Source organism: Sphaeramia orbicularis, chromosome 2 (assembly GCF_902148855.1).
Source record: "Sphaeramia orbicularis chromosome 2, fSphaOr1.1, whole genome shotgun sequence".
In the NCBI taxonomy this organism is placed as follows: Eukaryota; Metazoa; Chordata; class Actinopteri; order Kurtiformes; family Apogonidae; genus Sphaeramia; species Sphaeramia orbicularis.
Genome location: NC_043958.1, coordinates 30,327,448 through 30,354,719, shown reverse-complemented (window position 1 = coordinate 30,354,719; position 27,272 = coordinate 30,327,448). Strand labels below are relative to the sequence as shown.

General features: G+C 38.8%; 3 protein-coding genes across 3 annotated transcripts in view; 1 reads left to right on the top strand and 2 right to left on the bottom strand.

Annotated features, from left to right (window-relative positions):
• Nucleotides 1-27,272, top strand: part of LOC115433979 (zinc finger protein 271-like) — a gene marked incomplete at its 5' end in the record, with an annotated part of 219,668 nt that overhangs the window by 48,911 nt on the left and 143,485 nt on the right. The window lies entirely within an intron of this gene.
• The window catches only part of LOC115434010 (zinc finger protein 431-like), a 215,746-nt gene that overhangs the window by 161,478 nt on the left and 26,996 nt on the right, over nucleotides 1-27,272 (bottom strand). The gene's annotated exons all lie outside the window — the stretch shown is intronic.
• LOC115433694 (NACHT, LRR and PYD domains-containing protein 12-like) overlaps nucleotides 1-27,272 on the bottom strand; it is a 41,043-nt gene that overhangs the window by 7,858 nt on the left and 5,913 nt on the right. The window contains exons 2-9 of the mRNA XM_030155153.1: nucleotides 21,804-21,980; nucleotides 9,339-9,609; nucleotides 7,141-7,242; nucleotides 4,595-4,626; nucleotides 3,497-3,835; nucleotides 2,838-3,310; nucleotides 2,127-2,300; nucleotides 241-414 (exon numbers count right to left, since the gene is read on the bottom strand). Coding sequence (XP_030011013.1) covers nucleotides 241-414; nucleotides 2,127-2,300; nucleotides 2,838-3,310; nucleotides 3,497-3,835; nucleotides 4,595-4,626; nucleotides 7,141-7,242; nucleotides 9,339-9,609; nucleotides 21,804-21,980 — 1,742 coding nt within the window. The remainder of the gene's footprint in view (nucleotides 1-240; nucleotides 415-2,126; nucleotides 2,301-2,837; nucleotides 3,311-3,496; nucleotides 3,836-4,594; nucleotides 4,627-7,140; nucleotides 7,243-9,338; nucleotides 9,610-21,803; nucleotides 21,981-27,272) is intronic.

Here is a 27,272-nt window from a genome sequence, read left to right as displayed (position 1 = left end):
TATTCCCTAATTTTCCATTTGGATCACCATAAATCCACCTAAACCCTGACCTTTAAATTATCTTTTTTTTCCATTTTATAATTCCACAGGTTGATTTAGTGATTACACTTGTGTTTGACTTGATTGTGCAGCTCTAGATCTAATACACCTGCATTTAAACAAGTACAACATGATTTAATCAAACTCAGTCAGGACCAAAAGATCAGAAAGAATTGAATTCAGATTCTAACTTTATCTGACCTGAGAGTCTCCAGTTTACAGTCTGGACTCCTTAGTCCATCTGACAGGATCTTCTGTCCTGAATCCTTCAGGTCCATGTTGTTGAGCTCCAGATGTGTCAGACTACAGGACTGGGATCTGAGAACTGAGGACAGACCTTCACAGCTTCTCTCTGACAGGTTACAGATACTCAACCTGGAGGACACAGATGAGGATACGATCAGGTCAGGTCTGGACTGAAGGACCATCACAGTCCACATAGATCTGAGCTCAGGGAGGAACACGATGCTGCTGACAGTAGGAGTGGTTGGTTGGGTTCCACTACTAGCCTCTAGATTTGATTATTTGTCTACTCTTTGTTCATCTCATCGTATGTCTGGTAGCACTGCAACAACTAGTCGACTAATAATCGACGGCCAAATCAGTCAGTGATTAATTTCATATTTGACAGGTCGTTAGTGATGTCATCGTGTGTATCCAATCCCAGGATAAACCATGTTTGACCGTCACCAGTTGAAGTAGCTCAGAGTGAGACATCTGCCTTTTCCCAGATCTTTGATGCACTGACAGCACATGCACACTAATGATCTGGAACAGAAGGAGCAGCGGTAGACGCCCACTGAAGCCAGGCTACGACAAACAAACGCTCCAAAGTTTGGGAACATTTCATATGTGACACAACCAAGAAAACTGTCACATGTCAGATCTGTATCTGAGCCTGGTGGACCACGGGACCACTTCAACTATGAATGAACATTTACAGAGGAAACACGTTTATAAGATTTAGACCAACCTCGTAGATAGTTAGCTCCCATGCTAGTAGTGAGTCTATTACTGTATGTGTGTGTGTGAAGGATCAGGACACTTTAAAGAGGAATGGTGTCATTTTGTCGGACAATTTCATGATTAATTTTATGCAGCGATAAGACGAGTACGGGAACCATGGAGGACTTTTGCAGAAAAAGCAGACGTGTACTCCTCAACACGCTACTGCTCTGACCAAGTCAATTCTAAACATGAAACATGAAATGTATTGGATCGACCCTGCACTAACTGTTCTGTTAATGTTACTGTTGGAAAGTTCAGCTGTTACTGACGGTCTGTAAAGCACTGAGTGTGGACGGGACTATGATGGACAGGTGAGTGGATGAGAGAGGTAACTGTCCCCGTTCTCCCCTCCACAATTAATACCCAGGCGTGCCTCCAGAATAAAATTGTGAGGTAGACAGGAAGGGCACGGACATGGGTGTGTGTGTGGGGGGGTGAATAGTTCATAAGACTGAGGGGTAGCGGTATGTGATTTTCGGAGAAGGGGGGTCGGAGTGGGGGGGATTAGGGGTACATCCTTGTTGGAGCAGGGTGGTGGTGGTGGGGGGGTAGCAGTCTGTGATTCTGTGATTCTGTCTTGATTCTTTTTGGGATGTGACGTTTACTCCTGTGGGTGGGGCAAAGTTCTCCTATCTCTTGTATTGGAGGGGGTCTACTGCACATATGCCATTTGTAATGAGAGTCGATTATGATAAAGTCAAAGCCTTGGATTTTTGCCCCAAACAGGAAACACGTCAGTTGACTGTTCACTGAACGACAGAAAACATGTTTAAACTCCACTTGAATGCAGATTATACACAGTACTCACGGCCTGTATCATGTATTACTCATTTATTTAAATATTCATGTTTTTGTCAAATTATTTTAGGTGATTCCTATTGTCTTCTTCTTCATGTTAGACAGGTGGGGCGGCGCCCTAGCGCCCTCTATTGACAACCTGTCTATGCTTGTGATTGACTTGATTGTGCAGCTCTAGATCTAATACACCTGCATTTAAACAAGTACAACATGATTTAATCAAACTCAGTCAGGACCAAAAGATCAGAAAGAACTGAATTCAGATTCTAACTTTATCTGACCTGAGAGTCTCCAGTTTACAGTCTGGACTCCTTAGTCCATCTGACAGGATCTTCAGTCCTGAATCCTCCAGGTTGTTGGTGCTGAGGTCCAGATGTCTGAGACTAGAGGACTGGGATCTGAGAACTGAGGACAGACCTTCAAAGCCTCTTTGTGATAGGCCATAGACAGTCAGTCTGCAGAAACAGAACAGATTGGTTTGTTCTATTCAAAACAGCAACAGAATAAACTGATCTTCACTAAACTCCACTTCATTTCAGTTCCAATAGTTCTACAGATAATCACTAGTTTTGGTCAAATATCAGGTTCTAAAGTCAATGTATCACAGAGCTCCTATTTCCTGTGAACACTCAGACAAACCGTCTGGACCTTCACTGCTGTTCATTTCTGATTATGGTTATGACCCCTTCATTTATCTGGGGGTCTCAGTAACACGTATATTTACAGATTTATTTAAAGAGAATCTGGAACCAGCACTGAAGACCAAACAGGATCTAAATCCATGGTCCACCATAAACTAACTCACATGTTTGATGGACTGGATCAGATGTGCTCCTACTGTCATACACATGAAGTGGATTGGATGTGAATTCCATCAAGTTATGATGTTGATTAATATGATCAGTGTGGTGGTTTGACAAGGAATGAATAAGGTATAAAAATGTCCTAAACCAGACTCTAAATTCAATAAACTCCACTCTGTCTGGACTCACACAGCTTTGTTGGAGGCTTTGACGACTGGCAGCAAATTCAGAAGAGCCTCCTCTGAACCATGGTATTTGTTCAGGTCAAACTCATCCAGGTCTTTATCTGATGACAGTAACATGAAGACCAGAGCTGACCACTGCGCAGGAGACGGACCAGATCTGTAGAGACTCCCATCTCTCAGGTACTGTTGGATCTGATCCACCAGAGATCGATCCTCCAGTTCATTCAGACAGTGGAACAGGTTGATGCTTTTCTCTACAGACAGTTTATCATTGAGCTTCTTCTTGATGTACTCAGCTGTCTCCTGATTGGTCTCTGAGCTACTTCCTGTCTGTTTCATCAGACCGTGTAGGAGTCTCTGATTGGTCTGCAGTGATAGACCCAGGAGGAAGCGCAGGAACAGGTCCAGGTGTCCATTTGGACTCTGTAAGGCCTGGTCCACAGCGGTCTGGTAGAACTGTGTCTGTGCAGATCCAGACCTCTGAGATGTGGTTTGTTCTTCTGACAGCAGATTGTCTCCAGTGTTGATGAAGGTCTGATGGACATGAAGAGCAGCCACAAACTCCTGGACACTCAGATGGATGAAGCAGAACCTCTGGTCCTGGTACCCTCCTCTCTCCTCTACAAAGACCCCTGTGAACACTCCTGAGTACACTGAGGCTGAGCTGATATCGATGCCACACTCTGTCAGGTCGGATTCATAGAAGATCAGGTTTCCTTTCTTCAGCTGCTCAAAGGCCAGTTTTCCCAGAGACTCAATCATCTTCCTGGTCTCTGGACTCCAGGGTGAATCTGTCCCAGATCTTTCATTATACTTGACGTTCTTCAGTTTGGCCTGAACCACCAGGAAGTGGATGTACATCTCAGTCAGGGTCTTGGGCAGTTCTCCTCCCTCTGTGGTCTTCAACACGTCCTCCAGAACATTAGCAGTGATCCAGCAGAAGACTGGGATGTGACACATGATGTGGACGCTTCGTGACGTCTTGATGTGGGAGATGATTGTGTTGGTCTGTTCTTCATCTGTGAACCTCTTCCTGAAGTACTCCTCCTTCTGTGGGTCAGTGAACCCTCTGACCTCTGTCACCATGCCACGACACTGAGCAGGGATCTGATTGGCTGCTGCAGGTCGTGTGGTTATCCAGAGGCGAGCAGAGGGAAGCAGGTTCCCCCTGATGAGGTTCATCAGCAGCACATCCACTGAGCTGGACTCTGTCACATCAGTCAGGATCTGAGTGTTGTTGAAGTCCAGAGGAGGTCGACACTCATCCAGACCGTCTAAGATGAACACCACCTGGTGGTCTTCAAAGATCCTGATTCCTGCTTCTTTGGTTTCTTTGAAGAAGCGATGAACCAGTTCCACCAAGCTGAACTTCTTCTGTTTCAGCACATTCAGCTCTCTGAAGGTGAATGGAAATATGAAGTGGATGTCCTGGTTGGCTTTGTCTTCAGCCCAGTCCAGACTGAACTTCTGTGTTAAGACTGTTTTCCCGATGCCGGCCACGCCCTTTGTCAGCACTGTTCTGATTGGCTGATGTCTGTCAGGTGGTCCTTTAAAGATGTCTGTACATGTGATGGTTGTTGGTGGTCTGTGTGGGTTCCTGGATGCTGTTTCAATCTGTCTGACCTCATGTTCCTGGTTGACCTCTGTAGCCCCTCCCTCTGTGATGTAGAGCTCTGTGTAGATCTGGTTCAGGAGGGTTTTGGGGAGTCCTTCTTTATCGATGCCCTCAAACACACACTCAAACTTCAGCTTCAGCTTCACCTTCAGTTTTCGCCGACACTGGTCAATGCTCTCTGAGTGAAGACAAAGAAGACAATTCAGAGGATGTTCCAAACACAAATGGAAGGGGAATGTTTCCCATTTCTTCTAGTATCATATCATTCTGTTACCGATTCTGTGTGTATTCAGGTCCAGTCATTCATTTCCTCTCATTAGATCAGTTTATTGTTCATGTGTCTTCTCTCATATCTATGACCTTCAGCTGGAGGACAGTAGAGTTGAACTGTTCAATGTCTTCAATAAATGATTATTCAAACAAACTAAATCCACCTTATTAACAACACTTGGTCTTCTCTGTAGTTTTCTATCATCATTGATCTTTAATCCTGAATATCATCTTTGTTCCTTTGGAATGTCCTTTAAACCCTTTTATCTACAACAAACACAGCTGTAAAAATATTCACAGTCATGTCGGCAGTAGTTTCATCAGTTTCATCCATTTGACTTCAGTCACTGTTTTTCCTCTGATTCAAACTCTACACATGGACGTCATCCATCAGGTTCATTCATGTCCATTTAGTCAAATACCACTAGGAAGGAAATGATACAGTCATCTGTATTTAATAGGAATGACTCAGTTATTCTCACATGTCCGTATTTGGACACTACAGTGTTATGACTGAGACCAAACATGTGTTCAGGTCCTGGTTTCGTAGAAGGAAAAAACATCTGAAAGGGTTCTGTCTGCACTCTTCTCTTTTACTTTGTTTTAACTGATTATTATTTATGTTTTATTGATTATGTTTTAATTGTAATTGTGTGTTTTTAATCTGTCTTTTTTCCATTTTTGTAAAGCACTGTGAACTGCCCTGTGAATGAACTGCGCTATACAAATAAATCTGCCTTTCCTTCTGGAGCTGAAAATGACGACTGGAAAAACGGTCCAATCCCACAGTGAAAGAATAACAGCTGATCTACTGGATGTTTTCCAGGGACTGAATGAGGACCTGTTTGGACTAGAAGACTGTGGTGAAAAGTGTCCTCCTTCCACTTGGTGTGTTCACCTGTGTGTGTTTTCAGAGTCTCTTGTGTCTTTGACTGTAGTTGAACCTTTCAAACAGACTGACAGCTGCTTCACTTTGATTTTACATCCACAGGAAAAGGTCCGTCTGTCAGAAACAGTTACCTTTAAAAGACCAAATCTAAGGAAGGCTTTGACACACTTCAGTCAAATCTGGACCAAACGGTCACTTGGACTGAAGGATGAAGTAACTGCATGGAGGTGGACAAAGGTCAAAGGTCACTGAGACCTCACAAATCACATTAGTGAGAATGACTGTGAGAAACTGAGAAAACTACATGAGTGGATTCTGATAGAACAGCTGATTCTGTTTTAGTTTACTCCATTAATAACAATAATAATAATAATAATAATAATAATAATAATAATAATAATAATAATAATAATAATAATAATAATAATAAAGAGCTTAATGTTTGTGTAATACAGTTCTGCTTCATCCTCAGTTTGAATTTACTGTTTTTTTTAGTTTGACTAAACTCTGTGTTGAGTTCATCTTAGATGAATGACTTATAAAAACTCAGATGACGACTGCCTTCACAGATTGAACTGATCTGTAAACTGATGCTCTGAGGAGTTTGAATGTTACCAGGACAGAATATGAATATTCATGCACTCTAAGAAATGATGTGCTGGCTCAATGTAAAAAAAAAAAAAAATGTAACAATTTCCATGCAGTTTTTAAAGTTATTTCAACTTGGCCATAATTATGTAAATGTCCTAAGACTTCTCTAGGCAAACTCTACTACTTTATTACAAACGACATGATTTGCTTTGTACTCTACAAGCTTAATTAAGTCGAACCAACTTAATTTTAAATGTGTAAAAACTACTCCATTTAGTTATACTCTTATTGTTTTACTTTTATTCTACTCAACAATGTCCATGAAAATTGTTACCTTAATTTTTTGAGTAGGCCTAGCTTATTTCTGTACGTCTGAACAAATAACACATTGAATTTCCAGTTTTATGATTTAACTGCTTTTTAAAAACTCCATGCATCCCATTTACTGGAAGTGACTGCATGTTGACATTTCAATAGCACAGAAAACTGTGACCTTCATGAAATAAAAGACATTAAACTATGTACGTGTACACACACACACACACACACACACACACACACACATACACACACACTGTGTATTGTTGTGGGGATACATGTGCTACAGATCTTAGTGCAGTGTAATTTGGCAACACAGGCAGTGTTCTGTGTGGGAAAAATAATATAATTCAAATTAAACAGACAATACCCTGAGAAGAACCATGTGATGTGAGTAAAGGGCTCTCATGTTTCCAATTTGCCATTCCTGAACTTGTTCAATGAATGATCCTCTTTAAAAACAATTTGCAACAGAAGCAAAAAAGGCTGTTGTTTTTCTGTAAATATATCAGTCAACTTCTAACTATTTTTTCACCACTAACTAATGTCCTCTTAAAATGTTGGTGCTGGCAACTTCTCCCATCACTCTCAATCCTACAGAAATAAAGTCAGGTGATGCCTTACTTGGTCCTCTGCGAGGGGGCGATGAGGGCGAGTTGGCAGGGTCAGCTGACAGAGGCTCCAGCTTAGCAGTGGGTCTCAGTGTGGGTTCAGCTGCAGGCATGTCTATTGGACAGCATATCAGCACATTACTCAAAGCACATAACCGTGGAACAGAACACATACGCCTACTCAGACATTATCAGAAATATTAAAATCACATAAAATAACTACTGTCTGGTCAAAATGTTTGCAGGAAAAAAATCACACACACTTGCAAAAACCCAAGGGATGATCCAAAATATTTTAGAAGTGCCCCTGAAACGGCATCAAAAGGCAGTAAATATAACTGTGATTCTGATCTAAAACATCCATGAATTGTACATTTAAATAAACATACCATTGCATGTTATTATTGTCTGTCCTTACACATTAATAATCTAACTCTCAGGGAGGAGGAGAGCACATTTTCAGTGATGACCTGTTCAGATACAGACTACCTTTATCACCAAATAGAGCTTTAGCAATTAACAAATGTTCATGTTTAATAGTACTTTACAGCATTGTAAATTCTGTTTGTTAATTACAGGACAGGACCTGATGACATTAACCCAAATGATCGACACAAATAATAACTGAACTTGTAGCACTAACAGTCTTAATGCACGACACATTATGGTGAAATCATATATCATGTTTGTTAGTTCAGTTCAGCTGAAATATTGTTGTATTAGAGCAGAGAAAGCATCACAGCAAAAGTGAACAAATGTAAGAGTTAGAACCTGCCTGATGAACCTCAGCCCTGTTTTCAGAACATGCACAGTAATATGGACAGAACATCTGCAGACCTTTAACTACTGCCTGTTTCTCCTCTTCTTCTTTTTCTAAATTGGACACCTGACAGACCCACAGGTGAAATATCCCACCCTCCCCCTTCTCTTTCTCTCGCTGCACGGCACCACCACAGCAAACAGAGGCACCTGCACAACAGAGGGGGCGCTGTTGTGCCTAATCCCTGGCACATCGTGATCGCTTGACTTTATGTTTTTCTAGGGCTCGTGGCGTCCTTCATGAAAAGCCACCCTGGACTTTTGCCCATTTCACCCATATGGGAATCCACCCCTGAATACAGGAAATATTTCTGATATGGCACATAACTGAAATTAACATTGAACCCGACAATGTCTGACACTGATAAACAGGAAAGGGTTAGGGTTAGTGTTTGGCCTATGGCTCTGACTCCTACAAAAATAAACACAAAAAGGCCAATAAATATTAGCATGCACACATTAACTCCAAATTAACACCAACACCACAACCCTGCAGAACCCCTGCACATAAAATAACACATTTTCAACAGTATACCCAATACCCACAATGCAATGCAGCAAACACACCACAATATAAACTACAATTTTAAATTAGAAAGAAGCAAGATGTGTATTATCCAGTCCTTGCATAATTAAAACTACTGTTACAGAAATTCAGTGTCAATTAATAACCATAACACCATTCAGCTTCCATAAAACCAAATCTAACAAGACTAATGTTATGGTCGAACTGCTACATCAACTGACTGAAAGTCTTACATTACTGGCTTAAATGTGATCCCCTCTAGCTGAGGAAAAGACTTTAGTGTGGTGGAAAAACAACTTCTTGTCGTTTGTGTTGATAGTTATTAGCTGTTGTGAATAAAACAAAGCAAAATTCTCTTTATCAAGCCTTAAAGTTTGGTAAAGTTCTGTGTAAAATCGTGTTTCTCCCTTTTCTTTCTGTGCTTCCCTCTGTTTCTTGTGGTAGGCGCGTTCTGTCAGCAAAACATGTCCAGGTCCGTCAGCTGTGTACTCAGCTTTTAGAGGAAGCTTATAAGATTTTTAAGTTGTACTAACTTAATATACTTCTATGTTAAGGCAGAAATGTCTGTTCAAAATCAATATGTTACTGAGTTAAGACTGTTTTCCTTATTTTTAATTTAGACCAACTGAATAAAATAACTTATCAACTGATTACAATGCGTACATGTAACAAACTTCATTTTTAAGCAGAAAAAGCTCCTGATTTTAAGCTTAACTTACTAACCCCATGAATCATTTTCTAGAGTGTAGAATTCTACTGGGTCGGAACAGATGGAACCAACATGACCATCGTCCTTTTGTTTAATGTGTCACAGGAGAATGAAATATGGAAGCTCTTACTTTACTAATTACTTATTAATGACTGACCTTTAGAAACTAGGATGTCTTTTAAAAGTTCCTTCACCAGATCGTTCTTCTTCATCTTCTGCAGAACCCTTACAGTGACACTCTGAGTATTTGTGTAGTAGGTCTGGACCATCAGATCCACCGTGTCCGTCCGGTCTGCGTTCTCCAGTTTACTCACTGGGATTCGTGGTTTTTCACGTTTCAAGAACCACTTGAATGTTTTAAACTCATCATGATTCAAATCCTCCAGAATATTCAACAGACTTTCTTCAAGTGCTGCCATCTGTGTTTCCTGTAAAGATCCAAAAGAACATGTCCACCTTCAACAACCAGGTCTGTATCTGATGTGATCATGAACCTGTTCATCAACGTAATCCTCAGGTTTAATGAACCTTCTGTCCAAATGTTTGACACATTACATCAACATCATTCATTTTATATCAGAGACAAAAACCTCCTGAACAGTTCCACATGAATAAGCTGGACTGCATCAGCGTTGGACATTATTGATTGGACAGAACAGATGGACCAGTAGATGTTGGACCAGTACACACCTCACATGTGGAGTCCAGCTGAGTCTGATCCTGTAGACCACTGGGAACCTCTGAGCTCTGCTGCTCCACTCTGTGGACCAATCATCAACAATGAGCTCACATTATGTCTGTCCACACGGACTCCATCATGAGTCACATGACCCCCTGTAGTGGGACAGGTGTCCTGGTCCTGCTGGTCCCACTGACAGTCAACATGTGAGTGTGTTTGGAGCTTCACACTCACTGGGTTTAGTTAATCTCATCCACATTTGGATGAAACCAACAGCTCTGTCCTAACAATGTGTGTCCTCACCATCTGCACTCACAACATATGATCCAAAGGTGTTCAATGGACCAGGAACCAACCCTGGACTCTGATCCAGGATCATCCAGGACCAGGTCCCACTCCAACAACAGGTTTTCATTGATCAGGTTTAGTGGGATTCTCCTGCCAGTGTCTGAACCAGAGACTGAAGAAAAAGACCATGTGACACCAATGGTGCAACAGGACTAACTTTAGGTCGGACCTAGAACGTCAAGTTAGGACTGACTGAGCTGAGCCCTGTTGGATCTGGACCAGATCTGAGGTTCACTTACTGAGTCTCTGAAACACCCGTGGAGTCATCACTGTTCATGGGCACACAGCTGTGTCCAGGTCCAGGTCCAGGTTCAGGTCCAGGTCCAGGTCTGTGAACATTGATGGTACAGTGGTTTTAGTGCTGAACTCTGACATTAAACTGTGGTCTTAGTGTGATTCATATCCTACTGCAGAAGAATCCAGTTTCTGTGTGAATGTTAAAGGAGATGCTGTTCTCTGTCAAATGTTTTCTGACTCCGCTGTGACCTCTGACCTGAGACTTATATGTGAGGACTCAGGGTCCAGGTCTAAGATAAGAATGTGTTAAAGCTGAACCAGATCTTGGGGGAAGACTTGGAGGAGGACATATGGGACAACCCTCTACACAGTGAATGACAGTACTTCCTGTGCCAAACTCAGAGGAATACAATTCAAGATCTTACGTCACATTCATTTCTCCAAAACAAGACTGGCTAAAATATACACTTACACAGATGCCAGCTGTGACAGGTGTGGAAACACTCCTGCTGACTGAACCCATATGTTCTGGTCATGCCCAGCCCTGACATCGTATTGGTCTGTGATCTTTAGAACACTGTCAGAGGACCTTAATATGGCTGTCCAACCCAGTGTAGTAATGGCTGTGTTTGGAACCACAGATAGAAGACGTTCTACCATCAGGAAAAGACCTAAAAACATTATGGCTTTCACAACACTGCTGGCACAGAGAAGAATATTCTAGCATTGGAAATCTAAAAACCCACCTGACGTGTCTGTGGTTTAATGACCTAATGCAGTTCATACAGTTAGAGAAAATAAAATACACACTCAGAGGATCTAGGGATCCATTCTGTTCTGTATGGGATCCAGTGTTGACATATTTGAGTAAACTTTAAACCGTGCATACCAGGGCCGTGCACAGAGCTATAAAGGGGCAGGGGTGCAAACTTCTAACAGGGCACATGAAAACGAATAACCACCAATTACAAAGTTCACATTTAGCAACAGGCAACATTATTAATCCACAGCAAGTCCAAGATTGACCAAATGGTCCAGATCAATGTTCTCAGTCCTGGGTGTGTCCTCCTGAGCCCTAACACAGGCTGTGCACCTTCTGCACATACTCTGGATGAACCTCCTGATCCTATCTGGGGGATGTTGTCCCACTCTTCCTGAATTGCCTGGATGAACATCTGGCGGTTGCCAGGTGCTGGACGCCTAGCATACATGGATCTACAAGAATATCCCACAGATGTTCAATGGGACTGAGATCTGTGACGTGCTGTGGATTCATAATGTTGGTTGTTGCTAAATGTGAACTTTGTTGAACTAGCCTTTGTCATATTTTACATTATCCTCTGGATACTCATCCACTGTTCTGTTGTTTGTTGTATTTTGTTTGTTAATTAAATGTTTTTTAAGAACAAGAAAGAATTTGTTTTCATATTTAATAAAATGGTGTGAAATGGCATCACATAGAATATGTGATAAGTTTCTTTTGATGTTCAGTTTATATATAAGTGGAAATAAAGATATAATGTGTAGAATTTTTTGTGTGTTAATACCCTGCAAAAATCTAAACCTTACCAGGTGTATTTTTCTCATTCATAGTCCAAATATCGCATCACACTTAAAATAAGACAAAATCACCTAAAGAGGAACTTTTCAGTGAGATATAAGAACTTGGTTTTAGACAGTAGATCTGGAAAATCTGATTTCAAGAAATCTTAGTATTTGTTACTAGTTCCATTGGCAGATTTTTTTTTTGCTTAATTCAAGATTTTTTTTGCTCAATTCACCAAAAAAATCTGCCAATGGAACAAGTGAAAATTATCTCAGTAAGATTTTCTAGATCTATTGTCTAAAAATAAGTTCTTTAATATCCCTTACAAGTTCCTCTGTAGGTGATTCTGTCTTATTTTAAGTGTGATGAGATATTTGGACTAATAAATGAGAATAATACACTTGGTAAGATTTGGATTTTTGCAGTGTAAGTCCAAGACAAATTCTTAAAAACAGATGTTAAATTATGTATAAAAGCATGACAGTGAATGTTAAGAACTAGAAATACCTTCATTTTACATCTGGTTTTACACCTGCTTTTACAGTGAAACACTGAATATTTAGTTTCTTTTCATTATAGGCCATATTTATGATGATATTTAGGTTTTCCACAGTTAAGAAAGAACCATGTAGAGGAAGTGTTAACCCAAGCCAAACTATTGAACATTACATGATAATAATAAAGTTTATATTGTAGTATTTATAGCTGTATCATTTAATATTGAGCAGGTTGATGGGAATATTTGTGGAGGTTTGTGGTTATTTCAAATAAGATTCACTCAAGATGTTTGAGGCGAACACAGATATTACAAGAATGGATCCAGCAGTTTCTGAAACAAAAGCAGAAATGTCAAAGTGTTGGCACTGATGAAAGAGTCGGGGGATTTTACATGAGTTTTATGACTCTTGTACACCAAAAGGGCTGGATTTAGGTATTGGATGAGAAGAAGACTTGGATGTGTTTTCTTTTTATGCAATTTTATATTGGTTTAGCAGAATTTAATTATTTCAGCACATTTTAACTTATTAAGACCCAGTGGTACTTTTATGGCAGCTTCTAAATGATTTTTTTCTCTCTTTTTAACGTTTCTCATGTGTTTTATCACCATTTATTATAATTAAAACCTCTGTGTTTTGCATTTTTCAGTGTAAATCACTTCCTTTACCCTATATTTAATTTACTGATCGTGTAGATGTTCATTAAAGCTCAGAGTAAACTTAAAGGTATTCTACAAAAACAGAAAACTGAAGAAAAAGTGACTTTCAGCAAGTGAGGACTATTAGCATGTGTTACAATTTTGTGGCTAAAACTCAACAGTTTATGGAAATAAAACAGAAGCAGATCTGTGTGAGTGCTTCAGCAGGACTCAGACTCAGGTGGACACCAGCTGTTACAGTGGGCTAGTCTGGGAGCTCATTCCATGATGTGACGATGATACTGAATTATTTATTCATTTACCATCGGTTTTTGGCCCCAAAACTAGAATTGTTGAAGAATAGGACCAGGTCTAAAAGAGACAAGTGAATGTTTTGGGCAGATAGTGGGTGGACTCTCATGTACCTGGAATCGCGGATCTTCCCTCCTCCTCGTTCATTCTCCAGACCGCATGACAGGTGTGTGTGTGTGTGTGTGTGTGTAGGTGTGTGTGTGTGTGTGTTGCAAGCAAGGTTGCACAGGAGGAAGGGGCATGTCCTGACAGAGATGAAAGGGCACCATGACCAGGTCCAGTGACAGCCAAATTAAACCACTCTAAACATTTATTAGCATTGATCAAAATTTTACTCACAAAAATTTTTATCATGCAGTTTTTTGCGCAAAAAAAAAAAAAAGCTAAAAAGGGCACTTGTATGCAGAGGATCAAAGCGGCAGGGGCTCAAGCCCCCCCGGCCCCCTGCTTTTCACGTGCCAGGTGCATACTTTGGATCACTCTTCCATTTCTCTTTTTTTTCAGCTTACAGGTATCAATCACTCCAAGCAGGACCTCTTAACTTTTAAAACTGAATTACTCCTAAAGTTACTATCGCACAGTAATCAGTCAATTCTGTATTTAATCTGCAGAATCTGAACTAAATGTATGTGTATAAATATTTGTGCTTTTTACATTTTTTTTTCGATTTTCTCCACATTCTCCTCCCTGGCATGGCTCGAAGGTGTCAGATCCTAATTATTTGGACATTTGCAGACAGATAAGAAGGTAAGCAAAACATACATATCAAATTTGCCATCAATTAGTGTGTATTTAGAAATTTACAACAGCAGGATGTCTGTAATCAGGATGTCTGTTTCTCAATTTGACATGAGGTCCAGACCCCTTGGGTCTGCTGGCCATTACCATGACCGTCAACTTATAGATAAAAACACATGGATTTGATCATCTGGAAGTACTTTGTCTGAACTAACTGTGTGTCCAGTTTCACTGATCCAGATGTGTGTATTCTGGGTAAACCAGGACCTTTAGGATTCTCAGAGTGTGGAACTGCCAGTCGGTCAGAGAAGGTCATTCTGCCAAACTCAGCTGCGGAGGAATTTATCCAGATCCAAAAGGAAGTTTTCTTCTATCCAACTTATATATTCTGAAAGTACATTTAGAGAACTACACTTTAATCAAAATTCTGACTTTGAAAAGTTAAATCCAACATTTTTGTAGCATTTTTCTTGATTCTCTTTCTTTGAAATTGTTATCAGCCAGAGGCTTAAGGCAAACTGCTGGCAATATAGGTCTGCATTACATCAAGCCTCTATTCTTCTGAACTTTATTATTTTCTCCTCACAAGTATACGATTGGATAGTACTTTTTGAAAACTACATTTTGATCCAAATTTTTACTTTGCAATCTTAAACTGAGCTGATTTCTGACCTTTTTCCTGATTCTCATTGTTGTAATACCTAGGCATTTAGGCTTGTGGCAGGCAGGTGCTGCTGTGCTTGTCGTGCTGATGAGGTAAGTCGAGGAACAGGCCGACATCAGTGGCTGACTACCCCCTTATAACTAACTGCATCACAGCCCTGCCTGCCTGCTGCCTCACTCCTCTGTCTGTTACACATGTGTACCCTAAAAGTTTAAAAACAACTATTTGTACTTTAATTATTTGTCCATGTAAATCATAATGTGTACTGCACAACTTTAACAGTGACACATGTTTTCTTTTAATTTTCTTTTATTTATTCATTTTCTTCCTCCCTCTGTGGGTTGGTGTCCTGTATGTTCTTGGAAGGGTGGGGGGGGGGGGGGGGGGTTGAATTATGGGAAGAGAAAAAAAACAAAATAATGGATGAGCATTGTTTGAAGGAACTTCTATGATTGTTATATGAACACTATGGTCCATGTGGCTTTGGGGCATTGGGTCCAAAAATCCCAGATCAGTCAGGCTCTAATAGAAATGCCATTTCAGACACTGAAGAAGATTTACTGAACAGTCACTAGAAGACTAAACAAAGGGACACCTGTCAGCCAATCAGAATGCACAGTGGGCAGTAACCATGGAGACGCCCAATTGTGAGTTGATTTGTGGAGTTGTCAGATTCTTCCAGTGACCATGGAAACAGTCTAATCAGATGTGTTTGATCAGATCACAGTAGTAATCTGATTACAATCCATCAGATGAACACAGCTGGATGTGTCTCCAGTCCTCCCATGTCTTCATGCATGTTTATAGGTTTATGGGATGGATTTAGTTCTGTTCCATCTGCACATGTGCACAAACTATTACAATCCTACTAAACAGAAGTTACCGAGCCAAACGGGAGTTGAAGACAATAACAGGAAGTAGGATTCTATCATCACTATGTACGGACCAACTCCCAAAGACATCCCATAATGGACTGGAGCGTCTAAACCAGGGTTTAGGAGTTTCACATTTAAGTGCATGTAAAGGCGTCAGGTCTGGTTCTTCCAATGATCTGATTTCTAATAGTTATTGGATTTTTATGGTCATGGAAAAAGACTCAATGATGTGAAGAATCAGCTGAAAATGAACACGTTCTAAACTTTAAACTAAAGTCACTGTTTAATATAGATTTAATAAACAGTCCACACATCGGGCATTTACATCAAACTTACGTCTCTGTGGAAAAATGTGGTGGTTCCCCCCTGGACCGGTCACTTTTGAAGGAACTGGATCCAGGTAGAGGCCCAGGTCTAGATCCTGCTCCAGGTCCAGGTCCAGGTCTGTGAATAGTGATGTCAGTGGTTTTAGTTCTGAGCTCTGACATGGAGAACAGTGGTGGACAGATCCAGATGGTGGTCTCACCTCTGAGCTTTGGGGGGTCTGTCGGGTCCAGGTTCAGGTCCTGGGGGTTTCCTTTTGGTGGTCTTTGGGGGAGGGGCTCCCTCCTCTCTGTCATCACACTGATCCATTCTGCTGAATCCACATCAGTCACACACCAAACACTGAAAACAGCAGAGTTTGAGACGTGGTTCAATGATGTACAAGAGTCCGATGTGGACCAGCGGGTCACAGATAAACCAGACTCAGGGTTTTGGACCAAGACCTGCATCCCACATCCCATATGGTGTGTGTTTAATGTAGATGGGACTTCATGAAGCTGTTTGTGATGTGAGTGTGAGTTGAAGTGTAATGTTCATCTGGATCCGGTCTGCTGTCAGTTCCAGAGTCAGAACCAGACACGGAGAAGCTGCGTTCAGCCTCTATGCTCCACATGTCTGGAAGAAACTCCCAGAAAACCTCAGATCAGCTGAAACACTCAGTTTATTTAAATACAGGTTCCAGACCCACCTGTTCTCAGCTGCTTTTGAATAGAGTTTGTATTCATCAGTTCAGATCTGCACTGTTCCTTTAAAGCTAAAAGTTTTATGTTTTATCTGTTTGTCTGATTTTTTTGTTTGTTTGTTTGTTTGTTTGTTTGTTTGTTTGTTTGTTTGTTTGTTTGTTTTTCTCATGCTTTCAGCTGTAATGCTTTTAATGTTTTATGTGAAGCACTCTGCATTGTCTTGTACATGAAATGTGCTGTAGAAATAAACCTGCCTTGCCTTGCCTTAATGGCAGATGTGTGTTGTTCTGCTGTAGTTCTACTGTCAGACCACTAGATGTCCTCCTGGAGCTGATGATGGGACCTGAAGGGAAGGACAAGCACAGCTGATTCTCAAAGTCTAGGAAGAAAATATGTTGGTGATGATGAACAATGAGCATGTGATGATGGTTTCTCAGATTTCCATTAAGACCTGAAAGACTAAACCAGTCCAGACCAGAGGTCACATGACCAGAGGTCACATGACCAGAGGTCACATGACCAGAGGTCATTGAATCCCCTATAAATCCACACCAGAAGGCTGTGGTTCTGACCTGTGTTCACTGGTCCAGTGCTGGTATACACGTGTGCTCAAACATTCTAATTGTCCCCTAATACCCTATTTTGAGCAAATTTTGTTGAGTTTTGGGATGTTTTTGGTTTTGAAAAATTCCTGTTGATAAAACAGTTCCATCCATTTGAAGACGGGCAGATCTGATCTAAAGCACATCTGGGAAAAGCAATTTACTCATTGTTTTAGAAATATTGTAAATATTTGACAAATGTAATATATGAAGTTGTTTTTTCCATATTTTCCTTTTTATTCTGTTTCCAACATACTGTGGTCAGATTTTTATACGACCTTTTCAAAAACTCATTTTTATTGATGTAAAGTTTGGGGCCTGGAGATTTTAGGCATTTGATCCATTACCATGAAATTAGTGTTTTTAATTTTTTTTTAAAGTTTTACTTGATGATGATGAAATTGTTTATTCAGTCATCACATAATCCAACCAGTGTCCACACTACGAACATTACCAACAGGTCCATGACTGAAAAGGCCCAGGTAGAAGCAGAATGCTTCTATTAATGCCTGTCCTACAGAACAAATGAAGCTACCCAGCATTCAATATAGGAGAAAGAAAAAACAAAAATACAAACAAACAAACAAAAACATGAAACTAAACCAGAATAACTGAAAACTTAACTAACCACATTAATGGGAATTTAATGTAGAGTAGAAAATAATTGATTTACTTATTAATTATTAGATCTTAACAGTTGTATCCTTCAAAACTATCCCTACACAGCATTGGTTTAAAAACCAAAAATGAGCTCCACATTGGTAAATCCATGCTGGCCTCATTCCATAGTTGAACACATATACATCTGCTTGTAGACTCTTTTCTAGCTTTTTCTTCAACACATTTACAAACATCTCACAAATCCTATTTAGACTCATGTGTTCAGAAGAACCTTTGTACACACACAGGGAGTCACTTTAATTTGGATTTATACATTATTTATATTATTTTATAGTAAACCAAATCATTCCATTTCATAATATGGGATTTCATAAACAGTTGATTAGTCTGTTCATAGTATCTGTCCTTATTAATAATACGTATGGCTGGTTTTTGTAGGACTATAGTATTTATTGTTGTTTTGTCCGTCCAGCCCCACACTAACACACAATAGGACATAGAAGGAAGTAGAAGCCAACAGTAAATTATATGTGATGCCTTATGGTTCAGTATATTTATGAACTTTTACAAGATTGCCATTGACTTTGCAATCTTTCCTTTTATATCTAATATGTTGTTTCCATGTTAATTTATGATCAATAACAACCCCTAAAAATGTTATATCAAGCACTCTTTCAATTTCAGCATCACATATTTTTAACCCTTTCATGCACAGTGGTCACTCTAGTGGACAGTTGTTCTCCAGCTGTTCTCTTTTATATTCATGGGTTTGGTTGTTTTAGTTGCATATCAAACAACACAGTGGACATTTGTGCATCATCTCATACACTGACATTCACACCATTACTGTAACTCTACTGTTCTTGATAAACCTGATCTGCACTAACATGTTTGAGAGGAAATCCTTTGCTAGTTATTTTTAGACTGTAATTAACAGTTTTCTTAAACAAAAAGTTTGTTTTTTTAATATTATCTCCATGAAGTGAGTAATAACTAGAATTCGAGTATGTTAAAATGTGAGAAAACATCAGATTAGCTGCATTTAAAAAAATTATTTCATAGTTTTCACAAAGTTGATCACTTTCTGATATTGCGTTTTAAATACAGGGTCAAAACACGGTATTTGAAATCTCTCTGACGGGACATTCTAGAGACAATTTGACCTATTAGTGTTACTAAATGACCCACATTTTTACTTTTAAATTCATTTTTGCTTTAATTGGACGATAAGGGATTATCCAAAACAAGGAGCTACTTTAATATTGAAATAAATGTTAGAATGGCAATCAATTAAAGTTCCCTCTCTGATGGGACATTACTGTGTTTTGACCCTCCATGTTTTTTTCTTCAAAAATTAAACACATGCTGTCCGGCTGAGTGTACAATTGTTGTAACTCCATAAAAAACAGGTTCAGAAAAAAATTCAATGGCATCGTTTTTTTCATGCCTAAAGAGGAATAAAAACACTCAGGTTCATGCATCAAAGGGTTAATGTAATATCCCCATTCATTTCTTTTCAATTTCCAAAAACCATAAATTTAGTTTGTTTTTTTAATGTTAAGTGACAATCTATTGACATCAACCCAAGTTTTAAGAATTTCTAAATCCCTTTCAAACAAGGACAAAAGTTCCTTTAATTTTTTCCCAGAACAGTACACATTTGTATCGTCTGTGAAAATAACACATTTTAATAGTTCAGTAACATTACAAATATCATTAATATAGAGTAGAAAAAGTTTTGGACCAATCACAGATCCTTGGGGTATGCCACAGGTGACCTGTGGAACTGGATAATAAAAATGAAAGAAAGTAAAGATATTTATACCTATTTAAAGGTACCTTAAACAAGTGTTTCCTAAATTATAGATAACTATGTGAACTTTGCATGTGTTTGTCTTTGATCCGTTACTGACGACTATCGCACTTGTACTAAATATTGGACCAAACCATCCTGAGCACATGGTTCCATAACATTTAAGCTAACCAAGTGTACACAAATATGAATGACCACTAACTTATGTACTGATGAAGAACTGGGTGGGTCAGAATGAGTCCCATTTATTCCCTTTATACAATTTATTTGATATATGGAACAAAAAACATTGGGCACATGTCCAACAGAACTTTTGGTTCAAGTGAATTATCTAGAATTTTTTAATCCAGTTTTCTTAAAAATGTCCTGACAAAAATACCTAAAGTAGGTGCACATCATCTACTAGCCCTTGTGCTCAGATTCTTATTAGAGCAGTGGTTCTCCAACGTATTACAGTGGAGTGCCACCTGAAATAGCCTTTTTACAGTGGAGTACCCCTATAAATACACTTTTTACAGCGGAGAAGCCCCTGAGATAGACTTTTTACAGCAGAGTACCCCTGAAATAGACATTTTGCAGCGGAGTACTCCTTGATATCCAAGTACCCCCAACTCTGGCTTCAGCATTTTTGGCTGAAAACAAAAAGAGTCCAAATGTGTTCCTGTGCCAAAGGTGTCAGTTTATATTTACAAAACTTTGTAAACAAACAATATATATTTATCTGTAATATATCAAAAATATATTTATTTGAATTAAATTTTTGTGCCAAATCTAAACTGAAAAGTGCCCTCGGTCACTGATAAGAAAAATAAATAAATTGGTCATTAATTAATAAATGATCCGTTCATCAACATAAAATAATTCCTTATCTCCTCAAATAAACTCATTTTGAATCCTATCAAATATAAATGTTCTTCAAATGTTTCCAAAGCTTCAACAAGATGATTGACAGTAAAACTATTATATGAATGTATTTATTGTTTTATATTTCTGCATTAATTCTCATTTTTTATTTTATATTCAGTACATGTTGACTAAATTATTGGATTTTTCCAAAAATATTTCCAGTGCCCCCTGGTCTTCTTCCAAGTACCCCTGGGGGTACGGGTACCCCACTGTGGGAACCCCTGGATTAGAGGAAGTTCATGAATATGGAAAGTCCAATGATGGACAGGTACTGGTTCCTTCTATTCCATATGTTGTATATAATACAGCTGGAGTTGGAAACTTATGTGTCTGTTTTCTTCAAACTAAATAGTCGGTGCTTTTGTGACTATAGTCTGGTTGGATCTGTTACTTTCTTTTGCCCCGAATGAAATTTGAATTATGGCTCATTTTTGCTCCAACACTAACTGGTGTCATAGAAACACATATTAGTTCACATATTTAATTGGATTTTATGTGAAGTTTTGTCTGGAACAGCACATTTGAACCATTTGTTTAAGTAAAAAAAAAAAAAAAAAAGACTGATGTTTTTTTAGATCCGTTTTCAGGCTTATTTTGGCATTTTTTAACACAAATATATAATTTTAGTAAATCACTAAAATCCTTATAAATATCTACCAAATCTGTTCTATAAATTACTTTGGGTTATTTTCTTCATTTTATGTTTGATATATTCCCTTTGTGGTTTCCAACACAGTTTGAACCACTTCCTGTTTTTCAGCGCCTGTTTCTGTTTCATTAAATCAAGGCGTTGTCACGAAGCAGCGGAGTTTCACTTCCTCATTTTGAATCTAACGACTGTTGTTCTTTTTCTGGACTTTCACTGAACGTAAAGTTACCAGTTCAACACACGGTCCAGTCCAATGGAAATAGTCCAGAGGAGTTTTATGGACCAGTGAGGAGACAAACCCTGACCCTCAGTAACATCATCAACAACAACAGTGAGCTTCACATCAGCTTCTACTCTGAGGCTTGGTCTGATCACAGTCACTGCAGACGGACTCCAACACATGGATTAAAGCTCATTCAGTTTCTACTGTTTCTACTGAAGTAAAGAACCCACAGTGAAGGAGGTGAGAGTCAAACAGGTCCAACATTACCTTCATGTAGAGACGCAGAGACGCACAGCTGCTGCCGTTTGAAGAGGAAGTAGAAATGAAGCCAACAGGAAGTGGATGAGAGGAGGAGTCAGAACTAGGGTGAGCAGGGGCTGACGAGTGACATGTGGGACAAGGGCTGTGTTTGTGTGGGACAATGTAGGACAGGTAACCGGAATGCTGGAACAAAGGGTAGATTTATAAACAATGTGCCTCTTATTGTCCAGATTATGAATAAGAAGAACAACTATTTCAGTTAGTTGCACACACTATGTATATTTTTGCACTGGGCATTTATTTTTTTTCATTTTTTGCACAGGTTTCAACAACTTTTTTTGCTAGTAAAAACAACACAAAAAATCTACTTGTAAAAAAACTCAAAAAAAGAAACTTCAAGTTTCAAATATTATAATGAAATACTTTTGGAAAATCTGTTTTTTTGTTGTTTTTTTTTACTTTGAGTACATGTTCTCAACCCTCAAAGGTAAACTAATCTATGTGCAATAAAACAAAAAGGCAGAACTGACAACATTAGAACAACTGTTTCCTTTTTTTTAAAATTTCGTTTTTAAATTTTTTTATTAAAATTTTTATTTTATTATTTATTTATTATTATTTTTTAAATTTTATTTCATTTTTATTTTATTTTTTGTTTTCATTCATTCATTCATTTTCTGAACCCGCTTTATCCTCACTAGGGTCACGGGGGTCGCTTGGAGCCTATCCCAGCTACATAAGGGCGAAGGCGGGGTACACCCTGGACAAGTCGCCAGTTCATCGCAGGGCTGACATATAGAGACAAACAGTCACTCTCACATTCACACCTATGGGCAATTTAGATTAACCAATTAACCTATTAGTGCATGTTTTGTTTTATTATTTATTTTTCTTTTAAATTAATTGATTAATGATTAATTAATTTATTAACTCATTTATTTATTTAAAACTCCAAAAATAAACCTCAAATATTATAATTAAATACTTTTGGAAAATCTGCTTCTTTTTTTTAAATTTGAGTACATGTTCTGAACCCTCAAAGGTAAACTAATCTGTGCAATAAAACAAAAACGCCGAACGGCCAACATCTGAACAGCTGTTTCCTTTTTTAAATTTATTGATTTATTTTTATATTTATTTATTTTAAAATTTTATTATTTTATTTTATTTATTTACTTTTTATTGTATTTTTTTTATTTTTCTTTTTTAATTAATTAATTAATTAATTAATTAATTAATTAATAATGAATTAACTCATTTATTTATTTATTTATTTATTGTATTTTTATTTTATTTTTTATTTATTTATTTTTTAAGTTATTTTCTCAAAAAAAAAATAAATGTTTTATTTATTTATTTTTATTTTACTTATGTATTTATTTATTTATTTTATTATAACAACAACAAAAATAGAACAGGTTCCACTTGGGGCCAAACTAAAATTACTTGAACCAAAAACCTTTGTGCATCCAAACACAGAACAGTCAAACATTTAACATTCAAACACAGTAATAAAAACAGAATATGATCAAGTAAATATCCTGTGGAATTATGTCCAAACATAAATACATAAATATCCTCATACTAAACAAAAGCATATTTTGTCTCCTCAAGTCTCTCAGTTCAAACTCCAAACTTAAAAGTAGTTCAAGTGAATCTGGATCAAATCTGACCAAACATCTCATACATACAGTGTCGTACTCGCCTCCATGTGTGATGGAGAAATAAGTTGGACATAGTTCACAGAATACCTTCTGTCAGTCATCCTCCAGCGCTTTCACTCATGTATAAACATTTTCCCATTCTTTTCTGTAGCTGCATCTGTTTTTTTGTGTGTGCGAAGTTTCCATGATTTCCACTAATATTTACATGTCGGTGTCTGAGGCTTTTCCTTTGTTTTTTGTGTGTCAGTGGGCGGAGCTCAGGAGGACGCCGGTGACAGGTTGATGGACTCCTGACCCCATGTGTATGTTGGTTGATTGACAACGGACACAGCCAATGGTGAGAGCGCTGTCACTGCTATAAAATGGAAGTCATGTTTAGTGAAAGGTGACTGTCCTGCACTTTGGACAGACAGAGCCAATCATCGTCTCAATTTGCAGGACGTGTAAAAATGCTCATAATGCTGTGCAGTCCTGCACAAAGGGGGACACCTGGTCACCCTAGACCACAGGTGTCAAACATGCGGCCCAGGGGCCAAAACCGGCCCGCCAAAGGTTCCAATCTGGCCCGCAAGATGAATTTACAAAGTGCAAAATGCAAACATTACCCTGAAGATATTAACAGTCAAGGACATCAAACTCCAAAATAACAGCATAATAACCTCGAAATAATGACTCCAAATGTTCTTCTGGGTTTAATGTGAAAAAAAAAAAAAAATGACATCATGTCTGTAAATAATGGCAACACCAATTTTTTCTCTTTGATTTATTGCAAAGAACATTATGTTCTGATCTCCTTTAACAAGAAAATGTCAATAACCTGAACAAATATGAACAACCTGGAATGTCTGAAGAAAAATAAGTGCAGTTTGAACAATATTCTGCCTGTTTTGTGTCTTGGTAGATCTGATCTGTAATGCACATGTATAATCATAAGTTCAGGCAGAATATTGATAAAATTCTATTTATTTTTCTCCCAAAATTTCAGTTTTTCAGGGTGTTCACATGTTTTTTGTTTTGGACAGAAATAGTTTCATCATTTAATGTTATTTTTTGCACTAAAAATGTGGAATTGTCATTATTTCTAGGTTATTCTGCTGTTATTTTACTGGTCCGGCCCACTGCAGATCAAACTGGGCTGAATGTGGCCCATGAAAGAAATGAGTTTGACAGCCCTGCCCTAGACTCAGAACAGAGAACATGTTTCCAACAGTTTGTACTGGCGTTCCTTCATGGACTCATAGGAACCATTATCTGGGTCCAACTGTACCTCCAGTTCAATCCCATTTAGAACCAGAACTGGATCAAAGGGACTTTGGGCTGAATCCTCAGTGACAGATCTGCAGGATTTCTTCATCTTCTTCTTCCATCCTTTATGTCAGCAGGTCCAATCTGAAACCCTCAGATGAAAACCTCAGTAAATGAGGACAGAACCAACAGCTGTCCTCCAGAAATGAGTCCATAGAGGATGGGTTTGGGTTCAGTGGGACAGGGGAGTCCTCAGCTGGGTGGGAGGGGCTCACAGGGTTGACCTTTGACCTGTTTCCTGTTGGTTTCCGGTGTCGTTCAGCTGCGGTTGTGTGTTGGAGATTCCAGTCCAGGCTTGTACTTGAACTTGGACTAATGTTAGTTCAGTCTAATCCAGTGGTTCTCAAACTGTGGGGCGGCATAAAACCACCATGAGTCCAGCAGAGCAGACACACTTCACCCTCACGCTGCACCTTCATGGTCTGAAGGCAGATGTTTACTGGACACAGTCTCTCCATCTTCCTCTGCTCCATCCATCCACATACATGACTACAGTATTCTTCATGTGGACTCATTCATAAATACATGAACTACTTTAGTCCTACAGATTAGGTTTTGGTACAAACAGTGAAAATTACTGACTGAAAAGCTCATATCAAATCATCCCATCACATAAGGCATGGCTGTCAAACTCATTCTAGTTCAGTTCCACATTCAGCTAAATTTGATCCGAAGTGGGCCAAACCGGTAAAATAATAACACAATAACATAAAAATAATGTCAACTCCAAACTTTTCTCTATGTTTTAGAGCAAAAAAAACCCATTTACAATATGAAAAGGTTTACATCTACAAACTATCCTTTCAAAAGATATGAATAACATGAACAAACTGAAAAAAATCAGTGTAATTTTAACAATATTCTGCCTCAGTTTATCATTTACACATGTACATTAGAACCTGCAGATCAGTGGATCTACAAATGCATAAAACATTTAGTAACAGACAGAATATTGTTAAAATTGTACTTCTCTTAAGAAATTTCAGATTGTTCATATTTGTTCAGATGATTCACATTTTTTGCAAAATTATACTTTGTTTTAATGTAAATACATGAAAATATTTACATTTACAAAGAGAAAAATGTGGAGTTGTCATTACTTATATGTTATTCTGATAGTATTTGACTGGTCTGACCCACTTGAGATTGAATCGGTCTGAATGTGGAACCTGAACTAAAAGGATTGTTCATATCTTAGTGTAATTTTTGCATTTCACAAATTCATCCCAAGGGCCGGACTGGACTTTTTGGGGGGCCGGATTTGGCCCCCGGGCCGCATGTTTGACACTTGTGACATAAGGCATTCTGGGACATTTGGAGGTTTCACATGTTCCATTTTGTATGTATGTATTTTTTCTAAAGGTGGTGAAAGCAGCAGAGCAGGTGATTGTCCAGGTCCAATTCAGACAAACTCAGGTGTCAGTGGTGTCAGTGTTGTCTGGAAACAGACTGGCACAGAGGATGTGGTTTTGCTCTGGAACATATTGAAGAAACAGGATTTGTCATTCTGTGAAAGTCTGGTAAAGGTTCAGACTGTCTTCCAAGTCCAACTGTGGACATCATTCATTTGACAGACAGGAGCAGTTTGGACCTGCTTGTCTAGTTTCAGCTACTTCCTGTTGCCTTCATCAGAAGCGTCGCTGCTGTCTGGGAAATCCCCCTGAGCAGCCTACAAGACACGTCACGGCAACATTACGTGACGCTTCTGAGGAAGGCTACAGGAAGTAGGCGGAACAGTGACACAATTTGGCGTCGACAGCCGCCATTCACAGCGTGTGACGATGCGACCCCGTCACTGAGTGTCCGCTGTCTCCTGCCATGAGCGGAGCACACACAAACCCAGCTTTGTGCTCTTTAAATCTGACTGGAAATCCTATTTAGACACACTCAACTTTTGCACCAACACTAAAGCTGTGAAGACTAAAGCCTTATGTAACGAATTTAAGTTGGAATTTATTTATTTTTATTTCATTATTTAATTTATTTATTTTTCTTTCTTCTTGTTTATTCCTTTACTTTTTTTTTTTTTTTAATTTACTTACCTATTTATGTAATTACCTCCGCCAAGGAGGTTATGTTTTTGCCAGGGTTTGTTTGTCTGTTTGTCTGTTTGTTTGTTTGTTTGTTTGTCTGTCCGTTAGTGTGCAACATAACTCAAAAAGTTATGGACAGATTTGGATGAAATTTTCAGGGTTTGTTGGAAATGGGATAAGGAAGAAATGATTAAATTTTGGTGGTGATCAGGGGTGGGGGGGCCCACAGGGGGGGCCACTGATCAGCCTTGGCGGAGGTCTGCGCTCTCCGAGTGCTTCTAGTTGTATTTAAGTTCTTCCTGCCTCACCTCGAGCATTATGTTATGTTGTGTTTTTTTTTTTCTTTTTCTCCATGCCATGTTCTGGTCTATGTGTATACAATATTTTGTAAATAAAGTATGAAAAAAAAAAAGAAAAAAGAGCAGAGCACACGCGACCCGGCACGCACACACACACACACACACACACACATA